At 44.1% G+C, this 26,242-nt stretch overlaps 1 protein-coding gene across 1 annotated transcript in view; it reads left to right on the top strand.

Annotated features, from left to right (window-relative positions):
* The first annotated feature begins 8,435 nt into the window (after positions 1-8,435).
* LOC135568585 (transcription elongation regulator 1-like protein) overlaps positions 8,436-26,242 on the top strand; it is a 38,934-nt gene continuing 21,127 nt past the window's right edge. Inside the window, exons 1-4 of the mRNA XM_065015388.1 lie at positions 8,436-8,577; positions 9,127-9,339; positions 13,643-13,768; positions 24,500-24,588. Of these exons, the coding sequence (XP_064871460.1) occupies positions 8,436-8,577; positions 9,127-9,339; positions 13,643-13,768; positions 24,500-24,588 (570 nt within the window). The remainder of the gene's footprint in view (positions 8,578-9,126; positions 9,340-13,642; positions 13,769-24,499; positions 24,589-26,242) is intronic.

Raw genomic sequence — 26,242 nt, 5'->3', positions numbered from 1 at the left:
TCAGGGGCAGTCTCTCCTGTTTATAATCAGGGGGCAGTCTCTCCTGTTGTTTATATTCAGGGGGCAGTCTCTCCTGTTTATAATCAGGGGGCAGTCTCTCCTGTTTATAATCAGGGGGCAGTCTCTCCTGTTGTTTATAATCAGTGGGCAGTCTCTCCTGTTGTTTATAATCAGGGGTCAGTCTCTCCTGTTGTTTATATTCAGGGGGCAGTCTCTCCTGTTGTTTATAATCAGGGGGCAGTCTCTCCTGTTGTTTATAATCAGGGGGCAGTCTCTCCTGTTTATAATCAGGGGGCAGTCTCTCCTGTTATTTATATTCAGGGGTCAGTCTCTCCTGTTGTTTATATTCAGGGGGCAGTCTCTCCTGTTTATAATCAGGGGTCAGTCTCTCCTGTTGTTTATAATCAGGGGGCAGTCTCTCCTGTTTATAATCAGGGGGCAGTCTCTCCTGTTATTTATATTCAGGGGGCAGTCTCTCCTGTTATTTATATTCAGGGGGCAGTCTCTCCTGTTATTTATATTCAGGGGGCAGTCTCTCCTGTTATTTATAATCAGGGGGCAGTCTCTCCTGTTTATAATCAGGGGGCAGTCTCTCCTGTTGTTTATAATCAGGGGGCAGTCTCTCCTGTTGTTTATATTCAGGGGGCAGTCTCTCCTGTTGTTTATAATCAGGGGGCAGTCTCTCCTGTTGTTTATAATCAGAGGTCAGTCTCTCCTGTTGTTTATAATCAGAGGTCAGTCTCTCCTGTTGTTTATAATCAGGGGGCAGTCTCTCCTGTTGTTTATAATCAGAGGTCAGTCTCTCCTGTTGTTTATAATCAGGGGGCAGTCTCTCCTGTTGTTTATAATCAGGGGGCAGTCTCTCCTGTTGTTTATAATCAGAGGTCAGTCTCTCCTGTTGTTTATATTCATGGGGCAGTCTCTCCTGTTGTTTATATTCAGGGGGCAGTCTCTCCTGTTTATAATCAGAGGTCAGTCTCTCCTGTTGTTTATATTCAGGGGGCAGTCTCTCCTGTTGTTTATAATCAGGGGGCAGTCTCTCCTGTTGTTTATAATCAGGGGGCAGTCTCTCCTGTTGTTTATAATCAGGGGGCAGTCTCTCCTGTTGTTTATATTCAGGGGGCAGTCTCTCCTGTTGTTTATAATCAGGGGGCAGTCTCTCCTGTTGTTTATAATCAGAGGTCAGTCTCTCCTGTTGTTTATATTCAGGGGGCAGTCTCTCCTGTTGTTTATATTCATGGTTAACTTTGTTTTCCTTATTATTTTGGTTAGGTCAGGGTGTGACTTGTTTGAACTTGTCTAGGGTTTTTTGTATATCTATGGGGTTTTGGGGATGGTCTAGGTAAATGTAGGTTTATGGTGGCCTGGTGGTGACAGCTGTTTATCGTTGTCTCTGATTGGGGATCCTATTTAGTTTGCCATTTTCCATTTTGGTTTGGTGGGTTTGGTCTGTTATTACACTATGGATGTTCTGCAGTCTGAACATCTGTGATAATACTGTGTATCCCAGTCTAGTAAATGTGGTTTGTTATAAAGCCTGTATTTCAACAAGACCCTGATGAAATGTTTTCCTCGTTTAAAAGATGGAGAAGAAACATCAGCGGTGCAAAACGTCGTACAAACAGACCTCAGTTATCTCTGTTTTCTTTATTATTTTGGTTAGGTCAGGGTGTGACGCCCTGACCTCAGTTATCTCTGTTTTCTTTATTATTTTGGTTAGGTCAGGGTGTCACGCCCTGACCTCAGTTATCTCTGTTTTCTTTATTATTTTGGTTAGGTCAGGGTGTTGCGCCCTGACCTCAGTTATGTCTGTTTTCTTTATTATTTTGGTTAGGTCAGGGTGTGACGAGGGTGGGTATGCTTGTTTTTGTAAGTCTAGGGGTTTAGTAAGCCTAGGTATATGTATGTCTATGGTGGCCTGAGTTGGTTCCCAATCAGAGGCAGCTGTTTATCGTTGTCTCTGATTGGGGACCATATTTAGGTACCATAGGGTATTTGTGGGTTCTTATTCTATGTTTAGTTGCCTGTCTGCACTTCTCATATTAGCTTCACGGTTCGTTTTGTTAGTTTGTTCAGTGTTCTTTGTTAATTAAAGAAGTATGTAAAGCATATCACCCTGCGCCTTGGTCTCCTCCTTACGACGACCGTGACACGGAGACGCGTTTTGCATATTTACGAGGCATGTTATTATCTACATTCAGGCTTATTTCAGTTGGAGCTGTGGCAACTTCACAGATCTAGTCTTGGTGATGTGAGGTCATTCAGGCTTATTTCAGTTGGAGCTGTGGCAACTTCACAGATCTAGTCTTGGTGATGTGAGGTCATTCAGGCTTATTTCAGTTGGAGCTGTGGCAACTTCACAGATCTAGTCTTGGTGATGTGAGGTCATTCAGGCTTATTTCAGTTGGAGCTGTGGCAACTTCACAGATCTAGTCTTGGTGATGTGAGGTCATTCAGGCTTATTTCAGTTGGAGCTGTGGCAACTTCACAGATCTAGTCTTGGTGATGTGAGGTCATTCAGGCTTATTTCAGTTGGAGCTGTGGCAACTTCACAGATCTAGTCTTGGTGATGTGAGGTCATTCAGGCTTATTTCAGTTGGAGCTGTGGCAACTTCACAGATCTAGTCTTGGTGATGTGAGGTCATTCAGGCTTATTTCAGTTGGAGCTGTGGCAACTTCACAGATCTAGTCTTGGTGATGTGAGGTCATTCAGGCTTATTTCAGTTGGAGCTGTGGCAGATCTAGTCTTGGTGATGTGAGGTCATTCAGGCTTATTTCAGTTGGAGCTGTGGCAACTTCACAGATCTAGTCTTGGTGATGTGAGGTCATTCGACAGTTGACAAATGGCAAGAGAAAAATACAGTGGTACAACAAATAGAATCTGTACCTCCATGATTAAAAGCAGAACTGTCACGCCCTGACCTTAGTTCCTTTTTTTATGTCTCTATTTTAGGTTGGTCAGGGCGTGAGTTGGGGTGGACATTCTATGTTTTGTTCTGTGTTTGTATTTCTATGTGTTTAGCCTGGTATGGTTCCCAATCAGAGTCAGCCTGTCAATCGTTGTCTCTGATTGAGAACCATAGTTAGGCAGCCTGGTTTCGCCCTTGAGTTGTGGGTAGTTGTTGTCTCTGATTGAGAACTATACTTAGGCAGCCTGTTTTCCCACTGTTAGTTGTGGGTAGTTGTTGTCTCTGATTGAGAACCATAGTTAGGCAGCCTGGTTTCGTCCTTGAATTGTGGGTAGTTGTTGTCTCTGATTGAGAACCATACTTAGGCAGCCTGGTTTCGTCCTTGAGTTGTGGGTAGTTGTTGTCTCTGATTGAGAACCATACTTAGGCAGCCTGGTTTCGTCCTTGAGTTGTGGGTAGTTGTTGTCTCTGATTGAGAACCATAGTTAGGCAGCCTGTTTTCCCCCTGTTAGTTGTGGGTAGTTGTTGTCTCTGATTGAGAACCATACTTAGGCAGCCTGGTTTCGTCCTTGAGTTGTGGGTAGTTGTTGTCTCTGATTGAGAACCATAGTTAGGCAGCCTGTTTTCCCCCTGTTAGTTGTGGGTAGTTGTTTTCTGTTTATCACCTGACAGAACTGTTTTGTTCTCGTTATTTCTCGTTATTTTGTGTTAAATTTCCAACATGAACACTTACCAGGCTGCGTTTTGGTCTACTCCTTCCACCAACAAAAACCGTTACCAGAACCAGATGGGGCAGCAGCCTAGTTATTCTTTATGCCATACTTTGGAATTATTATCTTCTTTCAGTGCTTTTATTTCAGTTTAATATGAATTCCATTCCAATGAGGCCTTATGAATACTGCATTATGTATTTTGCTAATGTACAACGCCCACGATAAGTGCCTGTGGGTTAATTGTAGCAGATTACTGAAATACATACAGTACTTCCTCTTCATTGTTATACTGCGTTTTCTGTCTGTTTTCATAGAGAGACAGAGCAAAGCCTGGAGGAGGGGTCGCTTGCTGTTATATCCCATGGTAGTTCATATTCACATATAGTTAACCTGTAGGTCCCATAGGGCTCTGGTCAAAAGTGGTGCACTTTGTAGGGATTGGGGTTCCATCTAATGCCTCCTTGAATAGCGTTCAATGAGAATGAAAGATCGATAAGTCACACTTCTCATTTGGGAAGCACACCAGTATTTACATGTTGACTACAAGGGTGGTGGGTATTTACAGAGGAGCATTTTGACATTCAATATTTATGAACATATGAACTACATCTATGAATAGAATAATGTATTAAAGTAAACCAGATTATGAGGAGTTTATATTTCTAAAGCCCAAACCCTTCTCTCCTGGTCGGTGGCACACTTCCGTTCTGACTGAGCCTGTGTCCAAAATGGACCCCTATTCTCTATTTATAGTGCAGTTCTACTAACTGGGGCTCATAGGGCTCTGGTCAAAAGTAGCACACCACACAGGGACTATAGTGTGCTATTTGGGTTGCAGGCTGATTATACGACAAGACAACCAACAGCACATTGTCAATCTGATAGTGTGCAAGAGGTGTAGTGAAGACCTGGCTGTTCCCAGCGGGGTGTGGGTTCTCTCCTCTCTCATCTCTCCTCTCTCTGTCAGTCCGTTTGTGACGGGCTGATTTCCACACACTATGAAGTGGTCCTGTATGACTCAGTTGGTAGAACAAGGCATTTGCAATGGCACGGTTGTGTGTTCCATTCCCGGTGGGGGGAAACCGATATATAAAATGCACGTACACAATCTCTGTAAGTCGCATTGGATGAAAGAGGCTGCTAAATTCGATATATTACGCCCTGAATGCAGCCAGAGACAGACATCACGCTGCCTCACGATGATAGAAGTCTCTCCTCTGGTCTTTGAGAGCGTGAAGATGACTTGATGACGGCGTGTTCCATAGAATCAGAATAGAAAATAGATGGTATTGATCTATGATGGGGTGTTCTGTCGTCTCAAGGCCTCCTCTCATCTCAGACTTTCATCAATAGCTGCTGCTATCTACTCAGAAGAGAATAATCTTTCGGATCAGGGACTTTCTCGACTACTTTCATAGAGTGTGTCCGAAATCGCATCCTATTCCCTATTTATATATTTGAGCCCTATGGGACATGGTTAAAAGTAGTGCACTATATAGGGAATAGGGTACCACTTGGAATGCAGAAACACTCCCGTCACTGTGACAGTCAGTCTTTCATAGATAGTCCTATTAGCCTGATGTGGGAGTTCTGTTAAATTAGGTCAATCAGATCACACTCTGTGCAGACAGCGCTGGTATTCATGATCCTCGAAGAGACCTCCTACAGAGCACAGAGTAGTCTCAGTGGAATTAAGGAGATTAAGAACACATGCCAAATGGTACCCTATTCTCTATATAGGGCCCGATAGTCCCCTTGGTCAAACATAGTGCACTCTGGGTAAAGAATGCCATTTGGGATTGCGGGACTAAGCCTGTTCATGGTTCTCTACAGTGTTGTCACCAGACTGTTTTCACACCAAGCCCTAAACGCTGGACTGAAGCTTCTTCTGAATCAGCATAATAAATGTGTCCCGGCTATAATCTGTTATTACTGATATCCACTCTTGAGTTAAAAAAAAAAAAAATATTCTGCATTTTGCCGTCTGTGAATAGTGTGAAATAATGGGATGGCTGACTGGGTGGTATAATGTATTGTTAAACCCCCACCTTAAAACATATGACAATTTACTACATACTATAGAATACTGCAGTATGCTGTAATATACTGTAGAATACTACACTACACACTGTAGTATCCCTCTATCATGTCTAGTACTTACTATAAAATGTTGCAGTATACTGTAGAATACTATAGTAAATACTACAGTAGTGTCCTCAAAAATACATTACACTTTTTTTTAACTATAGTAAATACCACAGTATTTAATATACATACAACCCTGCCCATTCCCTTCCCCCATAATGCAGTTTGTGCCATCCATAAGTGAGAAACCTACATGCCAAGTACAGACCATATAATGTGTTACCTACAGGTTCTAGTAAAGAACAGAATCTCTGACCTCTCCATTCAGAACCCCAGTCCTGCCTACCTACAGGTTCTAGTAAAGAGCAGAATCTCTGACCTCTCCATTCAGACCCCAGTCCTGCCTACCTACAGGTTCTAGTAAAGAGCAGAATCTCTGTCCTCTCCATTCAGACCCCAGTCCTGCCTACCTACAGGTTCTAGTAAAGAACAGAATCTCTGACCTCTCCATTCAGACCCCAGTCCTGCCTACCTACAGGTTCTAGTAAAGAACAGAATCTCTGACCTCTCCATTCAGACCCCAGTCCTGCCTACCTACGGGTTCTTTTTTTATTTATTTCACCTTTATTTAACCAGGTAGGCTAGTTGAGAACAGGTTCTCAGTTGCAACTGCGAGGCCAAGATAAAGCATCTGAGTGAACAGACAACACAGAGTTACCATTAAACAATTAACCCCAGTCCTGCCTAACTACATACAGTCAATAACACAGCAGAGAAAAAAAGGGGAGTCAATGTGTGCAAAAGGCATGAGGAGTAAATTACAATATTGCAGATTAACACTGGAGTGATAAATGATCAGATGATCATGTACAGGTAGAGATATTTGTGTGCAAAAGAGCAGAAAGGTAAATAAATAAAAAACTGTGGGGATGAGGTAGGTGAAAATGGGTGGGCTATTTACCAATAGATTATGTACAGCTGCAGCGATCTTAGCTGCTCAGATAGCTGATGTTTGTTGGTGAGGGAGATAAACTCCAACTTCAGCGATTTTTTTGCAAATCTCCAGTCACAGGCAGCAGAGTACTGGAACGATTGTTGGCTTTGGGGATGCTCAATGAGATACACCTGCTGGAGTCCTGCCTACCATCGTGACCAGTGAGCTGAGATAAGGCGGAGCTTTGCCTAATGGCCTTGTAGATGACCTGAGCCAGTGGGTCTGGCCATATGTAGCAGACCCCAGTCCTGGTGGGTAGTATAAGGTTCTTTAGTGACAAAACGGATGGCACTGTGATAAACTGCATCCAGTTTGCTGAGAAGAGTGTTGGAAGCCATTTTGTAGATGACATCGCATTCAGGATAGTCAGTTTTACTAGGGTAAGCCAAAGGAGGCTTTGTTGCGGAATAGAAAGCCGTTCTTGATTTGATTTTCGAAGATGTTTGATATGGGTCTGGAAGGAGAGTTTGCTCTGCCAGACACCTAGGTACTTATAGGTGTCCACATATTCAGGTCGGAACCATCCAGTGTGGTGATGCTAGTCCTGCGGGTGCAGGCGACCGGTTGAAAAGCATGCATTTGGTTTTACTAGCGTTTAAGAGCAGTTGGAGGCCACGGAAGGAGTCTTGTATGGCATTGAAGCTCGATTGGAGGTTAGATATGTCCAATGACCCCAAAGTCCTGCCAATGGTGTCCTGCGTAGAGGTGGATCAGGGAGTAAAGAACATCAATCTCTGACCTCTGCATTCAGACCCAACAGTCCTGCCAACCTATTCTAGAAAGAACAGATCCATTCAGAACCCCAGTCCTGCCTACTACAGGTTCTAGTAAAGAACAGAATCTCTGTCCTCTCCATTCAGAACCATCCAGTCCTGCCAACCTGATTGACAGGTTCTAAGTAAAGACAACAGAATATCTGTTATCGATGGCTTATGATGTCTCCTTGATGTGGCTGAGAACCCCAGAAACCAGATTGCATAGCAGAAGGTCGGTGGGATTCAGATGGTCAGTGACCTGTTTGTTGACTTGGCTAAGACCTTAGATAGGCAGGGCAGAATGGATATAGGTCTGTAACAGTTTGGGTCCAGGGTGTCTCCCCCTTTGAAGAGGGGATGACTGCGGCAGCTTTCAATGGGGATCTCAACCTATGAAAGAGTTGAACAGGCTGGTAATAGGGGTTGTGACAATGGCAACAGAAATAGAGGGTCCAGATTGTCAAGCCCAGCTGATTTATACTCCAGGTTTTGCAGCTCTTTCAGAACATCTGCTATCTGGATTTGGGTAAAGGAGAACCTGGAGAGGCTTGGGCAAGCTGCGGGGGGCCGGAGCTGTTGGCCGAGTAAACAAGGCGGAATGGCCAGCCGTTGAGAAATGCTTGTTGAAGTTTTCATAATCATGGATTTGTCGGTGGTGACCGTGTTCCAGTCAGTGCAGTGGGCAGCTGGGAGGAGGTTCTTGTTCTCCATGGACTTCACAGTGTCCCAGAACTTTTGGAGTTGGAGCTCAGGATGCAAACTTCTGCCTGAAGAAGCTGGCCTTAGCTTTCCTGACTGACCTACAGGTTCCTGACTTCCCTGAAAGTTGCAATCAGACTGTTCGATCTGCAGTCCGCCACAGGATGTTTTTGTGCTGGTCCAGTTCTGGAGAACCCCTGTCCTGTTCTTAGATCTGCATTTTTTGAACGGAGGTTCTAATATGGTAAACAAAGAATGACCAGGCATCTCAACTGACGGGATGAGGTCAATGTCCTTCCAGGATACCCGGGCCAGGTCCCTGAAGTGTTTTAGGGAGCGTTTGACAGTGATGAGGGGTGGTCGTTTGACTGCGGCACCGTGCGGATACAATGAGGCAGTGGTCAAGGGACCTACAGGTTCTAGTAAACAGGCAATGAAGTGGTCGCTGAGATCCTGGTCAGCATTCCAGAACCCCTATGAGGGTGCCCTGCTTACAGAGTTAGGGTTGTACCTGGTTTCTTGAGATTTGTGTGAAGGGCATCTAGCTTAGATTGTCTGCCGGGGTGTTAAGCATATCCCAGTTTAGGTCACCTAACAGAACAAACTCAGAAGCTAGATGGGGGCAATCAATTCACAAATGGTGTCCAGGGCACAGCTGGGAGCTGAGGGGGTTCTAGTAAACAGTGAGAGACTTATTTCTGGAGAGAGTAATTTTCAGAATTAGTAGTTCGAACTGTTTGGGTATGGACCTGGAAAGTATGACATTACTTTGCAGGCTATCTCTGCAGTAGACTGCGACTCCTCCCCCTTTGGCAGTTCTATCTTGACGGAAGATGTTATAGTTGGGTATGGAAATCTCTGAATTTTTGGTGGCCTTCCTGAGCCAGAATCTCTGTCCTCTCCATTCAGACCCCAGTCCTGCCTACCTACGGGTTCTAGTAAAGAACAGAATCTCTGTCCTCTCCATTCAGACCCCAGTCCTGCCTACCTACAGGTTCTAGTAAAGAGCAGAATCTCTGACCTCTCCGTTCAGAATCCCAGTCCTGCCTACCTACAGGTTCTAGTAAACAACAGAATCTCGGACCTCTCCATTCAGAACCCCAGTCCTGCCTACCTACAGGTTCTAGTAAACAACAGAATCTCTGACCTCTCCATTCAGAACCCCAGTCCTGCCAACCTACAGGGTGAAACAAAACATTAGGACAGTGTTCTTAATGTTTTTGTTATCCTCAGTGATTACGACACTATATATTGAATGGGGTATAAGTTTGACACTCAACCATTCCATTGAACGTACCGTATCCCAGACCTTGAACGCTTGGCTGTTGTATAACTATTGTGGGTTGATTGCTTAGCAGTCCACACACCAGCTTAAACAACTTTACAACGTTAGCAAACTGAATGTTTTGATTGTTCCCATGAAGTTGAAATAGGTTGACTTTTGTGGAAACATGTTGTTTCTCCACATTGCAGTGTGTGTTTTTGTTGTTGTTGTTGTTGTTGTTGCTGGGTTTTTGTAGCGATTGTTATAAAATTCCTAATTTGCATTATACATGTCTGTTCCAGCCTTTTGACAACAGACAAAAAAAGAAACAATATACAATATACATATTCATAAAGACAGGCAGACAGGCAGCTGGATTAACTGAGCTCGAGTAATTTCCATCAACCCTTGGCTTATTCCAAACACAATTAACCTTTCCAAACAAACTGCACTTATCAGGGAGAATTCGCCAGGCAGACGGGAAGGGTGGAATATAAAACAGACCACATGTTGCGTTTTGCAAAATGAGCCTGGAGCTGTGTTGACATTACTAAAAAAAAAAATATATATATATATATATATATATCTGCTTTGAAAGAAACTCTGCAATCAATATGTTGTTGTTATTGTAAAATATGTATTCTAAATGACTTGCTTGGTTAAATGAAGGCAAAATAAAAATCTCCTGTAGATAATGGAGTTGATGTGAGGTAAGTATCTTTAGTTATAATGGGTTATAAAGGTGAGTTAACTTTAAACGACATGACTTGTCTCAACTTGACATACTGACGCTTCCACGCTGTTTCTGATACAGTTCTGAACACGTTTGATTTGTATTTATTTGATGTATTATAACGGCCGTTATCTGACGCCAACGACGACAGCTAGTCTTACTGGGGACCGACACATCGCCAAGAAGACATTACTAATAAAACACTTTGGAGTTGACATATATTTAAAAAACATAGACGTCTACTGTGTGTGTGTGCATCTGTCTCAAACGTAATGTCTGTTAAGAAGGCAAATACCCTCTTCTACATAGACCCAGCCTGACTAGACCTGAGATAGTACATTGAGCCAGTAGATATGAACCAGTAGATCTGAACCAGTAGATATGAGCCAGTAGATATGAGCCAGTAGATATGAGCCAGTAGATATGAACCAATAGATATGAACCAGTAGATCTGAACCAGTAGATATGAACCAGTAGATACGAACCAGTAGATATGAACCAGTAGATATGAACCAGTAGATATGAACCAGTAGATCTGAACCAGTAGATATGAACCAGTAGATATGAGCCAGTAGCTGAAACACAAAGTGTACCCTGGTCTAAAGTAGTGAACTATATAGGTGATGTTGCATACTAATTAGCACCCTTTTCCCTTTGTACCCTGGTCTAAAGTAGTGAACTATATAGGTGATGTTGCATACTAATTAGCACCCTTTTCCCTTTGTACCCTGGTCTAAAGTAGTGAACTATATAGGTGATGTTGCATACTAATTAGCACCCTTTTCCCTTTGTACCCTGGTCTAAAGTAGTGAACTATATAGGTGATGTTGCATACTAATTAGCACCCTTTTCCCTTTGTCCAATGGTCTAAAGTAGTGAACTATATAGGTGATGTTGCATACTAATTAGCACCCTTTTCCCTTTGTACCCTGGTCTAAAGTAGTGAACTACAGTATATAGGTATAAGGTGCTATTTGGGATAAAATCCAGGGTGCTGAAGAGTTAACTGATATGACCACTTCATCGTCTCTCCCAGGAGCCTCACACACAGTGCCGGCCGACTGGGTTTCATATCGTGGGGCTGCCTTTGTGCCGACTCACTGCCCAACCACATCCCTTACCAGTAGCCTGGTCCCAGATCTGTCTGTTTGTGTGTTTCTGTCTGGATAACTCCTATGGTTACTGTCACGCCATGTACAACTGAGGATCCCGTTCCTCCTAAGGCCCAACTTACCCTGTCCCTGTTTGACCTGGTAACTTATCCTGCCCCTGTTTGACCTGGTAACTTATCCTGCCCCTGTTTGACCTGCAGGATATGTCTGGTAACTTACCCTGTCCCTGTTTGACCTACAGGATATGTCTGGTAACTTACCCTGTCCCTGTTTGACCTACAGGATATGTCTGGTAACTTACCCTGTCCCTGTTTGACCTGCAGGATATGTCTGGTAACTTACCCTGTCCCTGTTTGACCTACAGGATATGTCTGGTAACTTACCCTGTCCCTGTTTGACCTACAGGATATGTCTGGTAACTTACCCTGTCCCTGTTTGACCTGCAGGATATGTCTGGTAACTTACCTTGCCCCTGTTAGACCTACAGATATGTCTGGTAACTTACCCTGTCCCTGTTGTTTGACCTGCAGGATATGTCTGGTAACTTACCCTGTCCCTGTTTGACCTACAGGATATGTCTGGTAACTTACCCTGTCCCTGTTTGACCTACAGGATATGTCTGGTAACTTACCCTGCCCCTGTTTGACCTACAGGATATGTCTGGTAACTTACCCTGCCCCTGTTTGACCTACAGGATATGTCTGGTAACTTACCCTGTCCCTGTTTGACCTACAGGATATGTCTGGTAACTTACCCTGTCCCTGTTTGACCTACAGGATATGTCTGGTAACTGTTGTTTGACCTACAGGATATGTCTGGTAACTTACAATGTTCCTGTTTGACCTACAGGATATGTCTGGTAACTTACCCTGTCCCTGTTTGACCTACAGGATATGTCTGGTAACTTACCCTGCCCCTGTTTGACCTACAGGATATGTCTGGTAACTTACCCTGTCCCTGTTGTTTGACCTACAGGATATGTCTGGTAACTTACCCTGTCCCTGTTTGACCTACAGGATATGTCTGGTAACTTACCCTGTCCCTGTTTGACCTACAGGATATGTCTGGTAACTTACCCTGTCCCTGTTTGACCTACAGGATATGTCTGGTAACTTACCCTGTCCCTGTTTGACCTACAGGATATGTCTGGTAACTTACCCTGTCCCTGTTTGACCTACAGGATATGTCTGGTAACTTACCCTGTCCCTGTTTGACCTACAGGATATGTCTGGTAACTTACCCTGTCCCTGTTTGACCTACAGGATATGTCTGGTAACTTACCCTGCCCCTGTTTGACCTACAGGATATGTCTGGTAACTTACCCTGTCCCTGTTTGACCTACAGGATATGTCTGGTAACTTACCCTGTCCCTGTTTGACCTACAGGATATGTCTGGTAACTTACCCTGTCCCTGTTTGACCTACAGGATATGTCTGGTAACTTACCCTGTCCCTGTTTGACCTACAGGATATGTCTGGTAACTTACCCTGTCCCTGTTTGACCTACAGGATATGTCTGGTAACTTACCCTGTCCCTGTTTGACCTACAGGATATGTCTGGTAACTTACCCTGCCCCTGTTTGACCTACAGGATATGTCTGGTAACTTACCCTGTCCCTGTTTGACCTGCAGGATATGTCTGGTAACTTACCCTGTCCCTGTTTGACCTACAGGATATGTCTGGTAACTTACCCTGTCCCTGTTTGACCTACAGGATATGTCTGGTAACTTACCCTGTCCCTGTTTGACCTACAGGATATGTCTGGTAACTTACCCTGTCCCTGTTTGACCTACAGGATATGTCTGGTAACTTACCCTGTCCCTGTTTGACCTACAGGATATGTCTGGTAACTTACCCTGTCCCTGTTGTTTGACCTGCAGGATATATCTGGTAACTTACCCTGTCCCTGTTTGACCTACAGGATATGTCTGGTAACTTACCCTGTCCCTGTTTGACCTACAGGATATGTCTGGTAACTTACCCTGTCCCTGTTGTTTGACCTACAGGATATGTCTGGTAACTTACCCTGTCCCTGTTTGACCTACAGGATATGTCTGGTAACTTACCCTGCCCCTGTTTGACCTACAGGATATGTCTGGTAACTTACCCTGCCCCTGTTTGACCTACAGGATATGTCTGGTAACTTACCCTGTCCCTGTTTGACCTACAGGATATGTCTGGTAACTTACCCTGTCCCTGTTTGACCTACAGGATATGTCTGGTAACTTACCCTGTCCCTGTTTGACCTACAGGATATGTCTGGTAACTTACCCTGTCCCTGTTTGACCTACAGGATATGTCTGGTAACTTACCCTGTCCCTGTTTGACCTGCAGGATATGTCTGGTAACTTACCCTGTCCCTGTTGTTTGACCTACAGGATCCAGTGCCACCTGGGAGAGCCTGATGGGACCCATGCTGCCAGCCCAGTTTGCCCGGATGACATCACTGTCAGCGCCAGGTGTTGCTCTCATGACCGGAGCCTGGAGACCCCACTCAACATCAGGTTTGGCCCTGTCAATCAATCAATCAATCAATCAATCAATCAATCAATCAATCAATCAATCAATCAATCAATCACTCAACATCAGGTTTCGCCCTTTCAATCAATCAATCAATCAATCAATCAATCAATCACTCAACATCAGGTTTGGCCCTGTCAATCAATCAATCAATCAATCAATCAATCACTCAACATCAGGTTTGGCCCTGTCAATCAATCAATCAATCAATCAATTATTTAGGTTGGATATGTCAGTCAATCAATCAATCAATTCATCAGGTTGGATATGTCAGTCAATCAATATATCAATTAACACACGGTTTCATGTTTTTGTACATACTGTATATTCCTGTATTTATGAAAATATTGTACTGCATAATACTCTCGTAGAGGCTCATTTTGTATTCGTCAGACTGAATAGTTGGTGCTTGAAATAAGCATTTAGTCCTACACTCTGTGAAGAATATATTTCAACGTAACACAACCCTTGAACTTCTCAAAAATATGTCATCGTTGTAAGAAACGTTCCTCTTTCTTACAGTAGGAGAACAGATGTATTGTACCGTGGGCTTCGTAGGCCTTTATATCTTTGTTTTCGGGGAGGTTGACATCTCAACATCAAATGCTTTTATATCTTCTTTCATCCTTCCTCATGTCTGGATAAAGGCTGAACCAATCTGTCCATCATTGATTTGAAGGGTACCATGTAAAGAGATGAAATGTATCACTGTGGTGTGACAGCACCTCCTTCACTCCGCTCTCAGTCAAGTAAACATACAGTGGGGAGAACAAGTATTTGCCTAACTGACGATTATGGAAGGTTTTCCTACTTACAAAGCACGTAGAGGTCTGTAATTTTTTATCATAGGTACACTTCAACTGTGAGAGACGGAATCTAAAACAAGATCCAGAAACTTGTTCTCCCCACTGCATCTCCCATGAGTACTGTAGAAACAGACTGTGTTTCTGTGTGTGTGTGTGTGTGTGTGTGTGTGTGTGTGTGTGTGTGTGTGTGTGTGCAAGTGTGTGTGTGTGTGTGTGTGCAAGTTTGTGTGTGTGTGTGTGTGTGTGTGTGTGTGTGTGTGTGTGTGTGTGTGTGTGTGTGTGTGTGTGTGCGTGTGTGTGTGCTTGCGTGTGTGTGTGTGTGTGTGTGTGTGTGTCTCAGACTCTAGTAAGGTATCAGATCATCCCAGTATACATTATTTCATCTGTTTGTTCATCATCTACAGTCCTTGAGTGCAACATTTTAACATGTTTGAGCAAGTGGAAAGTGCTGTAAAACATATTACCTCAATTACCTCGACTAACCGGTGCCCCCGCACATTGACTCTGTACAGGTACCCCTTGTATATCGTCTCGCTATTGTTATTTTACTGCTGCTCTATAAATACTTGTTACTTTTATTTCTTAATCTTAGTTAATTAACTTTTTAAAAACTGCATTGTTGGTTAGGGGCTCGTAAGTAAGCATTTCACTGTAAGGTCTGTTGTATTCAGCATTTCACTGTAAGGTCTGTTGTATTCATCATTTCACTGTAAGGTCTGTTGTATTCAGCATTTCACTGTAAGGTCTGTTGTATTCATCATTTCACTGTAAGGTCTGTTGTATTCATCATTTCACTGTAAGGTCTACACCTTGTTGTATTCAGCATTTCACTGTAAGGTCTGTTGTATTCATCATTTCACTGTAAGGTCTGTTGTATTCAGCATTTCACTGTAAGGTCTGTTGTAATTCAGCATTTCACTGTAAGGTCTGTTGTATTCAGCATTTCACTGTAAGGTCTGTTGTATTCAGCATTTCACTGTAAGGTCTGTTGCATTCATCATTTCACTGTAAGGTCTGTTGCATTCATCATTTCACTGTAAGGTCTGTTGTATTCAGCATTTCACTGTAAGGTCTGTTGTATTCATCATTTCACTGTAAGGTCTGTTGCATTCATCATTTCACTGTAAGGTCTGTTGTATTCAGCATTTCACTGTATTCGGCGCATGTGACTCATAACATTTGATTTGATTCAGCCAACTTGACACAACTGAGGGAAGCATTGGAGTCATCACGGGCCAACATCCCTGTGGAATGCTTTCCAGAGTCTTGTAGAGTCCATGTGCCGATTAATTGAGGCTGTTCTGAGGGCAAAATGGGGTGCAACTCAATATTAGGAAGGTGTTCCTAATATTTTGTCCACTCAGTGTGTACCTCTATGCTCTTACCATAGACATCCTTATGTTGCATATCTGTGTGCTCGTACTATAGATCACTCTAAGCTGCATATCTCTATGCTTGTACTATAGATAAGTCTAATCTGCATATTTCTATGCTTGTTCTATAGATAACTCTATACTGCATATCTCTATGCTCGTACTATAGATCACTCTATACTGCATATATCTATGTTCGTACTCTAAGCTGCATATTAATTTCTTAGTCTCATTCGTTACTGTGTTTAGTGTTTAGTAAATATTGACACAACTGGAACATGGGTAGTGGCAGAATCCAATTTGTTCACCTTTTAGACTACCCCATGGTGTACTGTCCTTCATTATAGCTCTCCTCTGTGTGTGTGTGTGTGTGTGTGTGTGTGTGTGTGTGTGTGTGTGTGTGTGTGTGTGTGTGTGTGTGTGTGTGTGTGTGTGTGTGTGTGCGTGCGCGTGCGTGTGCGCGTGTGTGTATATGTGTGTGTGTGTGTGTATGTGTGTGTGTATGTATATGTGTGTGTGTGTGTGTGTGTGTGTGTGTGTGTGTGTGTGTGTGTGTTGCCTTAATGGTCATCCATCACTGTGTGTGTGTGTGTGTGTGCGTGTGACTCCTAATTAGATTGCAGAGAACTAGTATTGATTTTGCTATTGTGCTCCATCAATATTCACACCGCCATCAGGCTGCAATAAATATCCCTGATTTGTTATGTCACAGCTGGAATACATTCAATAACATCTGTGGAAGATATTAACATGAGTTCAACATTACTGCTGTATACCTGAAGAGGAGAGAAGAGCTTTACCTGAAAGGAATGTGGAAGATATTAACATGAGTTCAACATTACTGCTGTATACCTGAAGAGGAGAGAAGAGCTTTACCTGAAAGGAATGTGGAAGATATTTAAATCAGTTCAACATTACTGCTGTATACCTGAAGAGGAGAGAATTGTACTGTAAGGAATGTGAAGATACTTCAACATTGTACTGTATAACCTGACAGGAATGTGAAGAAGATACTAACACCAGGTCAACATTGTACTGTAAACCTGACAGGAATGTGGAAGATACTAACACCAGGTCAACATTGTACTGTAAACCTGACAGGAATGAGGAAGATAAGGTCAACATTGTACTGTAAACCTGACAGGAATGTGGAAGATACTAACACCAGGTCAACATTGTACTGTAAACCTGACAGGAATGTAGAAGATACTAACACCAGGTCAACATTGTACTGTAAACCTGACAGGAATGTGGAAGATACTAACACCAGGTCAACATTGTACTGTAAACCTGACAGGAATGTGAAGAAGAACATTGTACTGTAACCTGACCAGGTCAACATTGTACTGTAAACCTGACAGGAATGTGGAAGATACTAACACCAGGTCAACATTGTACTGTAAACCTGACAGGAATGTGGAAGATACTTTACACCAGGTCAATATTAACACCAGGTTGTACTGTAAACCTGACAGGAATGTAGAAGATACTAACACCAGGTCAACATTGTACTGTATACCTGACAGGAATGTGGAAGATACTAACACCAGGTCAACATTGTACTGTATACCTGACAGGAATGTGGAAGATACTAACACCAGGTCAACATTGTACTGTAAACCTGACAGGAATGTGGAAGATACTAACACCAGGTCAACATTGTAGGACAGGAATCAACATTTGTACTGTAAACCTGACAGGAATGTGGAAGATACTAACACCAGGTCAACATTGTACTGTAAACCTGACAGGAATGTGAAGATACTAACACCAGGTCAACATTGTACTGTAAACCTGACAGGAATGTGGAAGATACTAACACCAGGTCAACATTGTCAACCTGATTGTAACTGTAAACCTGACAGGAATGTGGAAGATACTAACACCAGGTCAACATTGTCACTGTAAACCTGACAGGAATGTGGAAGATACTAAACACCAGGTCAACATTGTACTGACAGGAATGTGGAAGATACCACCAGGTCAACATTGTACTGTAAACCTGAAGGAATGTGGAAGATACTAACACCAGGTCAACATTGTACTGTAAACCTGACAGGAATGTGGAAGATACTAACACCAGGTCAACATTGTACTGTAAACCTGACAGGAATGTGGAAGATAACACCAGGTCAACAACAAACCAGGAATCAACATTGTACTGGTCAACATTGTACTGTAAACCTGACAGGAATGTGGAAGATACTAACACCAGGTCAACATTGTACTGTAAACCTGACAGGAATGTGGAAGATACTAACCCAGGTCAACATTGTACAGGAATGTGGAAGATACTAACACCAGGTCAACATTGTACTGTAAACCTGACAGGAATGTGGAAGATACTAACACCAGGTCAACATTGTACTGTAAACCTGACAGGAATGTGGAAGATACTAACACCAGGTCAACATTGTACTGTAAACCTGACAGGAATGTGGAAGATACTAACACCAGGTCAACATTGTACTGTAAACCTGACAGGAATGTGGAAGATACTAACACCAGGTCAACATTGTACTGTAAACCTGACAGGAATGTGGAAGATACTAACACCAGGTCAACATTGTACTGTAAACCTGACAGGAATGGTCAACATTGTACTGTAAACCTGACAGGAAGATACTAACACCAGGTCAACATTGTACTGTAAACCTGACAGGAATGTGGAAGATACTAACACCAGGTCAACATTGTACTGTAAACCTGACAGGAATGTGGAAGATACTAACACCAGGTCAACATTGTACTGTAAACCTGACAGGAATGTGGAAGATACTAACACCAGGTCAACATTGTACTGTAAACCTGACAGGAATGTGGAAGATACTAACACCAGGTCAACATTGTACTGTAAACCTGACAGGAATGTGGAAGATACACCAGGTCAACATTGTACTGTATACCTGAGGAATCAACATTGTACTGTAAACCTGACAGGAATGTGGAAGATACTAACACCAGGTCAACATTGTACTGTAAACCTGACAGGAATGTGGAAGATACAACAAAAAGGTCAACATTGTACTGTAAACCTGACAGGAATGTGGAAGATACTAACACCAGGTCAACATTGTACAAACCTGACAGGAATGTGTACTAACACCAGGTCAACATTGTACTGTAAACCTGACAGGAATGTGGAAGATACTAACACCAGGTCAACATTGTACTGTAAACCTGACAGGAATGTGGAAGATACTAACACCAGGTCAACATTGTACTGTAAACCTGACAGGAATGTGGAAGATACTAACACCAGGTCAACATAAAACACCAGGTCAACATTGTACTGTAAACCTGACAGGAATGTGGAAGATACTAACACCAGGTCAACATTGTACTGTAAACCTGTACTGATAAACCTGACTGACAGGAAACCTGACAGTGGAAGATACTAACACCAGGTCAACATTGTACTGTAAACCTGACAGGAATGTGGAAGATACTAACACCAGGTCAACATTGTACTGTAAACCTGACAGGAATGTGGAAGATACTAACACCAGGTCAACATTCAAACCTGACATTGTACTCAACATTGTAAAACCTGACAGGAATGTGGAAGATACCAGGTCAACATTGTACAGGTCAACATTGTACTGGTCAACACCTGTAAACCTGACAGGAATGTGAAAGATATTAACATCAGGTCAACATTGTACTGTAACCTTTTAGGCTTTTATTTCACCTTTATTTAACCTGGTAGGCTAGTTGAGAACAAGTTCTCATTTGCAACTGCGACCTGGCCAAGATAAAGCATAGCAGTGTGAACAGACAACACAGAGTTACACATGGAGTAAACAATTAACAAGTCAATAACACAGTAGAAAAAAGGGGAGTCTATATACAATGTGTGCAAAAGGCATGAGGAGGTAGGCGAATAATTACAATTTTGCAGAATAACACTGGAGTGATAAATGATCAGATGGTCATGTACAGGTAGAGATATTGGTGTGCAAAAGAGCAGAAAAGTAAATAAATAAAAACAGTATAAAAACAGTATGGGAATGAGGTAGGTGAAAATGGGTGGGCTATTTACCAATAGACTATGTACAGCTGCAGCGATCGGTTAGCTGCTCAGATAGCTGATGTTTGAAGTTGGTGAGGCAGATAAAAGTCTCCAACTTCAGCGATTTTTTGCAGTTCATTCCAGTCACAGGCAGCAGAGTACTGGAACGAAAGGCGGCCAAATGAGGTGTTGGCTTTAGGGATGATCAGTGAGATACACTTGCTGGAGCGCGTGCTACGGATGGGTGTTGCCATCGTGACCAGTGAACTGAGATAAGGCGGAGCTTTACCTAGCATGGACTTGTAGATGACCTGGAGCCAGTGGGTCTGGCGACAAATATGTAGCGAGGGCCAGCCGACTAGAGCATACAAGTCGCAGTGGTGGGTGGTATAAGGTGCTTTAGTGACAAAACGGATGGCACTGTGATAGACTGCATCCAGTTTGCTGAGTAGAGTGTTGGAAGCCATTTTGTAGATGACATCGCCGAAGTCGAGGATCGGTAGGATAGTCAGTTTTACTAGGGTAAGCTTGGCGGAGTGAGTGAAGGAGGCTTTGTTGCGGAATAGATAGCCGACTCTTGATTTGATTTTCAATTGGAGATGTTTGATATGAGTCTGGAAGGAGAGTTTGCAGTCTAGCCAGACACCTAGGTACTTATAGATGTCCACATATTCAAGGTCGGAACCATCCAGGGTGGTGATGCTAGTCGGGCATGCGGGTGCAGGCAGCGATCGGTTGAAAAGCATGCATTTGGCTTTACTAGCGTTTAAGAGCAGTAAGAGGCCACGGAAGGAGTGTTGTATGGCATTGAAGCTCGTTTGGAGGTTAGATAGCACAGTGTCCAATGACGGGTCATCCACAGCTAGATTGATGTGATGTACCGAAGGACAGGACAAGTCATCCACAGTATATAGAATGGTGAGGACGTCTGCGTAGAGGTGGATCATCCACAGGATTGAATGTACGCCCCGCCTCAGCAAGTTGGACCTGCCTGGGAGCAACATCATTGATATATACAGAGAAAAGAGTCATCCACAGCTAGCCCGAGAATTGAACCTTGTAGCACCCCCATAGAGACTGCCAGAGGACCGGTCATCAGCATGCCCTCAGCTACCCGGTGCCTCATTTGACACACTGAACTCTGTCTGCAAAGTAATTGATGTGAACCAGGTGCCTCAAGGCAGTCATCCGCTAAAATGCACCGAGGCTACTGAGTCTGCAGCTAGATATGTGATGAATATGGTGATTGAGGACAGACAAGTCATCCACAGCTAGATTGATGTGATGTGGCTAAGGTGCGAGCACATTGACCTGCCTGGGAGACAGGACAAGTCATCCACAGCTACAGCTACCCGGTGAGGTTGACCTGCCTGGGAGGACAGGACAAGTCATCCACAGCTAGATTGATGTGATGACCTGCCTGGGACCAAGTCAGCTACCTCAGGTGCCTCAGCACATTGACCTGCCTGGGAGGACAGGACAAGTCATCCACAGCTAGATTGATGTGATGTACCTCAGCTACCCGGTGCCTCAGCACATTGACCTGCCTGGGAGGACAGGACAAGTCATCCACAGCTAGATTGATGTGATGTACCTCAGCTACCCGGTGCCTCAGCACATTGACCTGCCTGGGAGGAGGACAGGACATCCACAGCTAGATTGATGTGATGCACCTCAGTGCATCCACAGCAAGTCATCCACAGCTAGATTGATGTGATGCACCTCAGCTACCCGGTGCCTCAGACCTGCCTGGGAGGACAGGACAAGTCATGCTAGATTGATGTGATGTACCTCAGCTACTGCCTCAGCACATTGACCTGCCTGGGAGGACAGGACAAGTCATCCACAGCTAGATTGATGTGATGTACCTCAGCTACCCGGTGCCTCAGCACATTGACCTGCCTGGGAGGACAGGACAAGTCATCCACAGCTAGATTGATGTGATGTACCTCAGCTACCCGGTGCCTCAGCACATTGACCTGCCTGGGAGGACAGGACAAGTCATCCACAGCTAGATTGATTGATGTGATGCCTCAGCCTTGACCTGCCTGGGAGCAGGACAAGTCATCCACAGCTAGATGCCTCAGCTACCCGGCAGCATTGACCTGCCTGGGAGGACAGGACAAGTCATCCACAGCTAGATTGATGTGATGTACCTCAGCTACCCGGTGCCTCAGCACATTGACCTGCCTGGGAGGACAGGACAAGTCATCCACAGCTAGATTGATGTGATGTACCTCAGCTCAGCCCGGTGCCTCAGCACATTGACCTGCCTGGGAGGACAGGACAAGTCATCCACAGCTAGATTGATGTGATGTACCTCAGCTACCCGGTGCCTCAGCACATTGACCTGCCTGGGAGGACAGGACAAGTCATCCACAGCTAGATTGATGTGATGTACCTCAGCTACCCGGTGCCTCAGCACATTGACCTGCCTGGGAGGACAGGACAAGTCATCCACAGCTAGATTGATGTGATGTACCTCAGCTACCCGGTGCCTCAGCCCTGCCTGGGAGGACAGGACAAGTCATCCACAGCTAGGACCTCAGCTACCCGGTGCCTCAGCACATTGACCTGCCTGGGAGGAGGACAAGTCATCCACAGCTAGATTGATGTGATGCACCTCAGCTACCCGGTGCCTCAGCACATTGACCTGCCTGGGAGGACAGGACAAGTCATCCACAGCTAGATTGATGTGATGTACCAGCAGCACATTGACCTGCCTGGGAGGACAGGACAAGTCATCCACAGCTGATTGATGTGATGCCCTCAGCACATGCCTGACCTGCCTGGGAGGACAGGACAAGTCATCCACAGCTAGATTGATGTGATGTACCTCAGCTACCCGGTGCCTCAGCACATTGACCTGCCTGGGAGGACAGGACAAGTCATCCACAGCTAGATTGATGTGATGTACCTCAGCTACCCGGTGCCTCAGCACATTGACCTGCCTGGGAGGACAGGACAAGTCATCCACAGCTAGATTGATGTGATGCACCTCAGCTACCCGGTGCCTCAGCATGCCTGGGAGGACAGGACAAGTCATCCACAGCTAGATGTGATGCACCTCAGCTCATCCACAGCTAGATGCCTCAGCACAGCACATTGACCTGCCTGGGAGGACAGGACAAGTCATCCACAGCTAGATTGATGTGATGTACCTCAGCTACCCGGTGCCTCAGCACATTGACCTGCCTGGGAGGACAGGACAAGTCATCCACAGCTAGATTGATGTGATGTAGCTCAGCTACCCGGTGCCTCAGCACATTGACCTGCCTGGGAGGACAGGACAAGTCATCCACAGCTAGATTGATGTGATGTACCTCAGCTACCCGGTGCCTCAGCACATTGACCTGCCTGGGAGGACAGGACAAGTCATCCACAGCTAGATTGATGTGATGTACCTCAGCTACCCGGCCTGCACATTGACCTGCCTGGGAGGATCATCCACAGCTCCTGTTTAAATGACCTGCCTGGGAGGACAGGACAAGTCATCCACAGCTATTGATTGATGCACCTCCCCCGGTGCCTCACTGCTCCTCTTTAATTGATGTGATGCACTTGTTACTTTTGTCATCTTATTTCTTATCTGTTGACCTGCCTTTTCCACAGTTTGTTGTTTAAACTGTGACTGTGGGAGGACAGGACAAGTCATCCACAGCTAGATTGATGCCCAGGGGAGGACAGGACAAGCCATCCACGGCTAGATTGATGTGATGTACCTCACGACCTGGGAGGACCGTCATCCACAGCTAGGATTAGGGAGGGCACATTGACGGGGAGGGATATCCACAGCTTGTTGATCATCAGCTACCCGGTGCCTCAGCACCAGCAGGACTCCACAGCTGATTGATGCGGGACCTGGGGAGGACGGACAGTCATCCACAGCTAACCAGCTAGGTTGCCGGGTGCATCCACAGCTAGATTGATGTGAGCCTCAGCGGGTGCACGACCTGTGGGAGGACCATCCACACAGATTGATGTGATGGCTGGCTTCCCCTGGGAGGGTTGGATGCGCTGCTGTGTTAAGAAGCAGCTACGGCTGGTTGGGTTGTGTATCCAAGGATTGATGACATTCAACCTTGCGTCTCTCCCGAGGCCGCCTGGGAGGACAGGACAAGTCATCCACGGGAGTTGATAGCCTGCCTGATGAGACAAGATAGTAGCTACTACAATAATTGGATACTCACGAAATTGGGGAGAAAAAAGTAAAATTCAAAAAACTATAAAAAAGTGGATACCACAAAAAAAGGTAAAATGTGCAAAAAACGGTTAGGGGCTCATCCAAGCTAAATCAGCATTTCACTGTAAGGTCTCCTCCACCTTGTTGTATTCGGCACATGTGATCAATAACATTTGATTGGATGTGATGTGGATCCTGAACATATACTTTTGAGTTGATTACTCAGCTGCAAATTCCATTGAGATAGATTTGGAATGTTATCATCATATTATACTAACAACAACAACAACAACATCCAGTCCACAAGCTCATTTGCTGTCTTTCTCTCTTTACTCTTGCAGATAAGCGGTTGTCCAGGAGAAGAGCGTCATGCGCTGCGACGTTGGTGCTGCATACACTGCAGGAAACAACCCAGGAGAAACACACACAGGTAGGTAGGTGGTCGTGTTAGACCTGAAACAGCACCCTATTCCCTATTTAGTGCACTACTTTTAACCAGAGCACTAAGGGCCCAGGTCAAACGTAGTGCACTAGGTATATAAGGAAAGAGGGGGTTTGGGACGTATGTTCATTAACTTACACTGAAGCTGTGGCATGACTACATCTACCAGATCTAGGCCACATCCAACCACACAACAATGTTCATTAACTGAAGTTATGGCATAACTACATCTACCAGATCTAGGCCACATCCAACCACACCAGCTGATATCAAGGTTTTAGTCCTGTGTGCCGTAGTGAGACATGACACATGGATCCGATGGAACAGAGGAGAGTTGGGGAGAAAAAGGTCAAAAACTATAAAAAAAAATAAAAACTAAAGCACTTTGGGCTCGTAAATCAAAGCATGGATCTACTTTGATAATCGATATCAGATTATGAGCAGTGGTATCATGTATTTTTTTCCATACAAGTTCCTTGGCACCCAAAAGTACTCGTTACATTTTGAATCCTTAGCAGGACAAGAAAAATTGAATAATTCACGCACTTATCAAGAGAACATCCCTGGTCATCCTTACAGCCTCTGATCTGGAGGACTCACTAAACAGAGAACATCCCTGGTCATCCCTACAGCCTCTGATCTGGAGGACTCACTAAACAGAGAACATCCCTGGTCATCCCTACAGACTCTGATCTGGTGGACTCACTAAACACATGCTTCATTTGTAAATGATGTCTGAGTGTTGGAGCGTGCCCCTGGCTATCCGTAAATTAAACAAAACAAGAAAATGATGCTGTCTGGTTTTCTTAATATAAGGAATTTGAAATGATTTATACTTTTACCTTACCACACTTACTGTAAGTATATTTTAGCAATCACATGTACTTTGAAGTATATTTAAAACTAAATACTTTTAGACTTTTATTCAAGTAATATTTTACCAGGTGACTTTCACTTTTACATGAGTCATTTTCTATTAAGGTGTCTATACTTTTACTCCAGTCATTTTCTATTAAGGTGTCTATACTTTTACTCCAGTCATTTTCTATTAAGGTGTCTATACTTTAACTCCAGTCATTTTCTATTAAGGTGTCTATACTTTTACTCCAGTCATTTTCTATTAAGGTGTCTATACTTTTACTCCAGTCATTTTCTATTAAGGTGTCTATACTTTTACTCCAGTCATTTTCTATTTAAGGTGTCTATACTTTTACTCCAGTATGAGAATTGGGGTCCTTTTTTCCATCACTGATAATGAGAAGTCTCTCGTCACAGCTGAGTAGCCGATCTGCTTCTGGGTGCTGAGATAAGAGGTTGGTTCTTCCTGTTTGGAAGATTTTGGTTGATGCTGCTTTCTTCACTCTACCTACCAGCATAAAACGTCTTCCTGCTCGCCAAATTAGATGTTGGAAAGGGGCACCAGGATAGAGTCGGTAAGATTTAGGGTCCAAATACCACTGCTTCATCTTGGCTCTGATAGGAAGAGAGGTCAATTTAAGTCCTCCGCCCGGTAATTGTTTGAAAAATCCCCCAGCTGTATTAATTACTAAAACTCCCCCAGAAGGAGAGGATGTGTAAATCATTAAAAGTCGAATGGATGCTGTGGGGGCGGTTCGTCTACAGTCTCTGCACACCAGCCTCT

This window comes from Oncorhynchus nerka, unplaced genomic scaffold, assembly GCF_034236695.1.
Source record: "Oncorhynchus nerka isolate Pitt River unplaced genomic scaffold, Oner_Uvic_2.0 unplaced_scaffold_1471, whole genome shotgun sequence".
Lineage (NCBI taxonomy): Eukaryota > Metazoa > Chordata > Actinopteri > Salmoniformes > Salmonidae > Oncorhynchus > Oncorhynchus nerka.
This window is presented reverse-complemented; position numbering and strand designations above follow the sequence as displayed.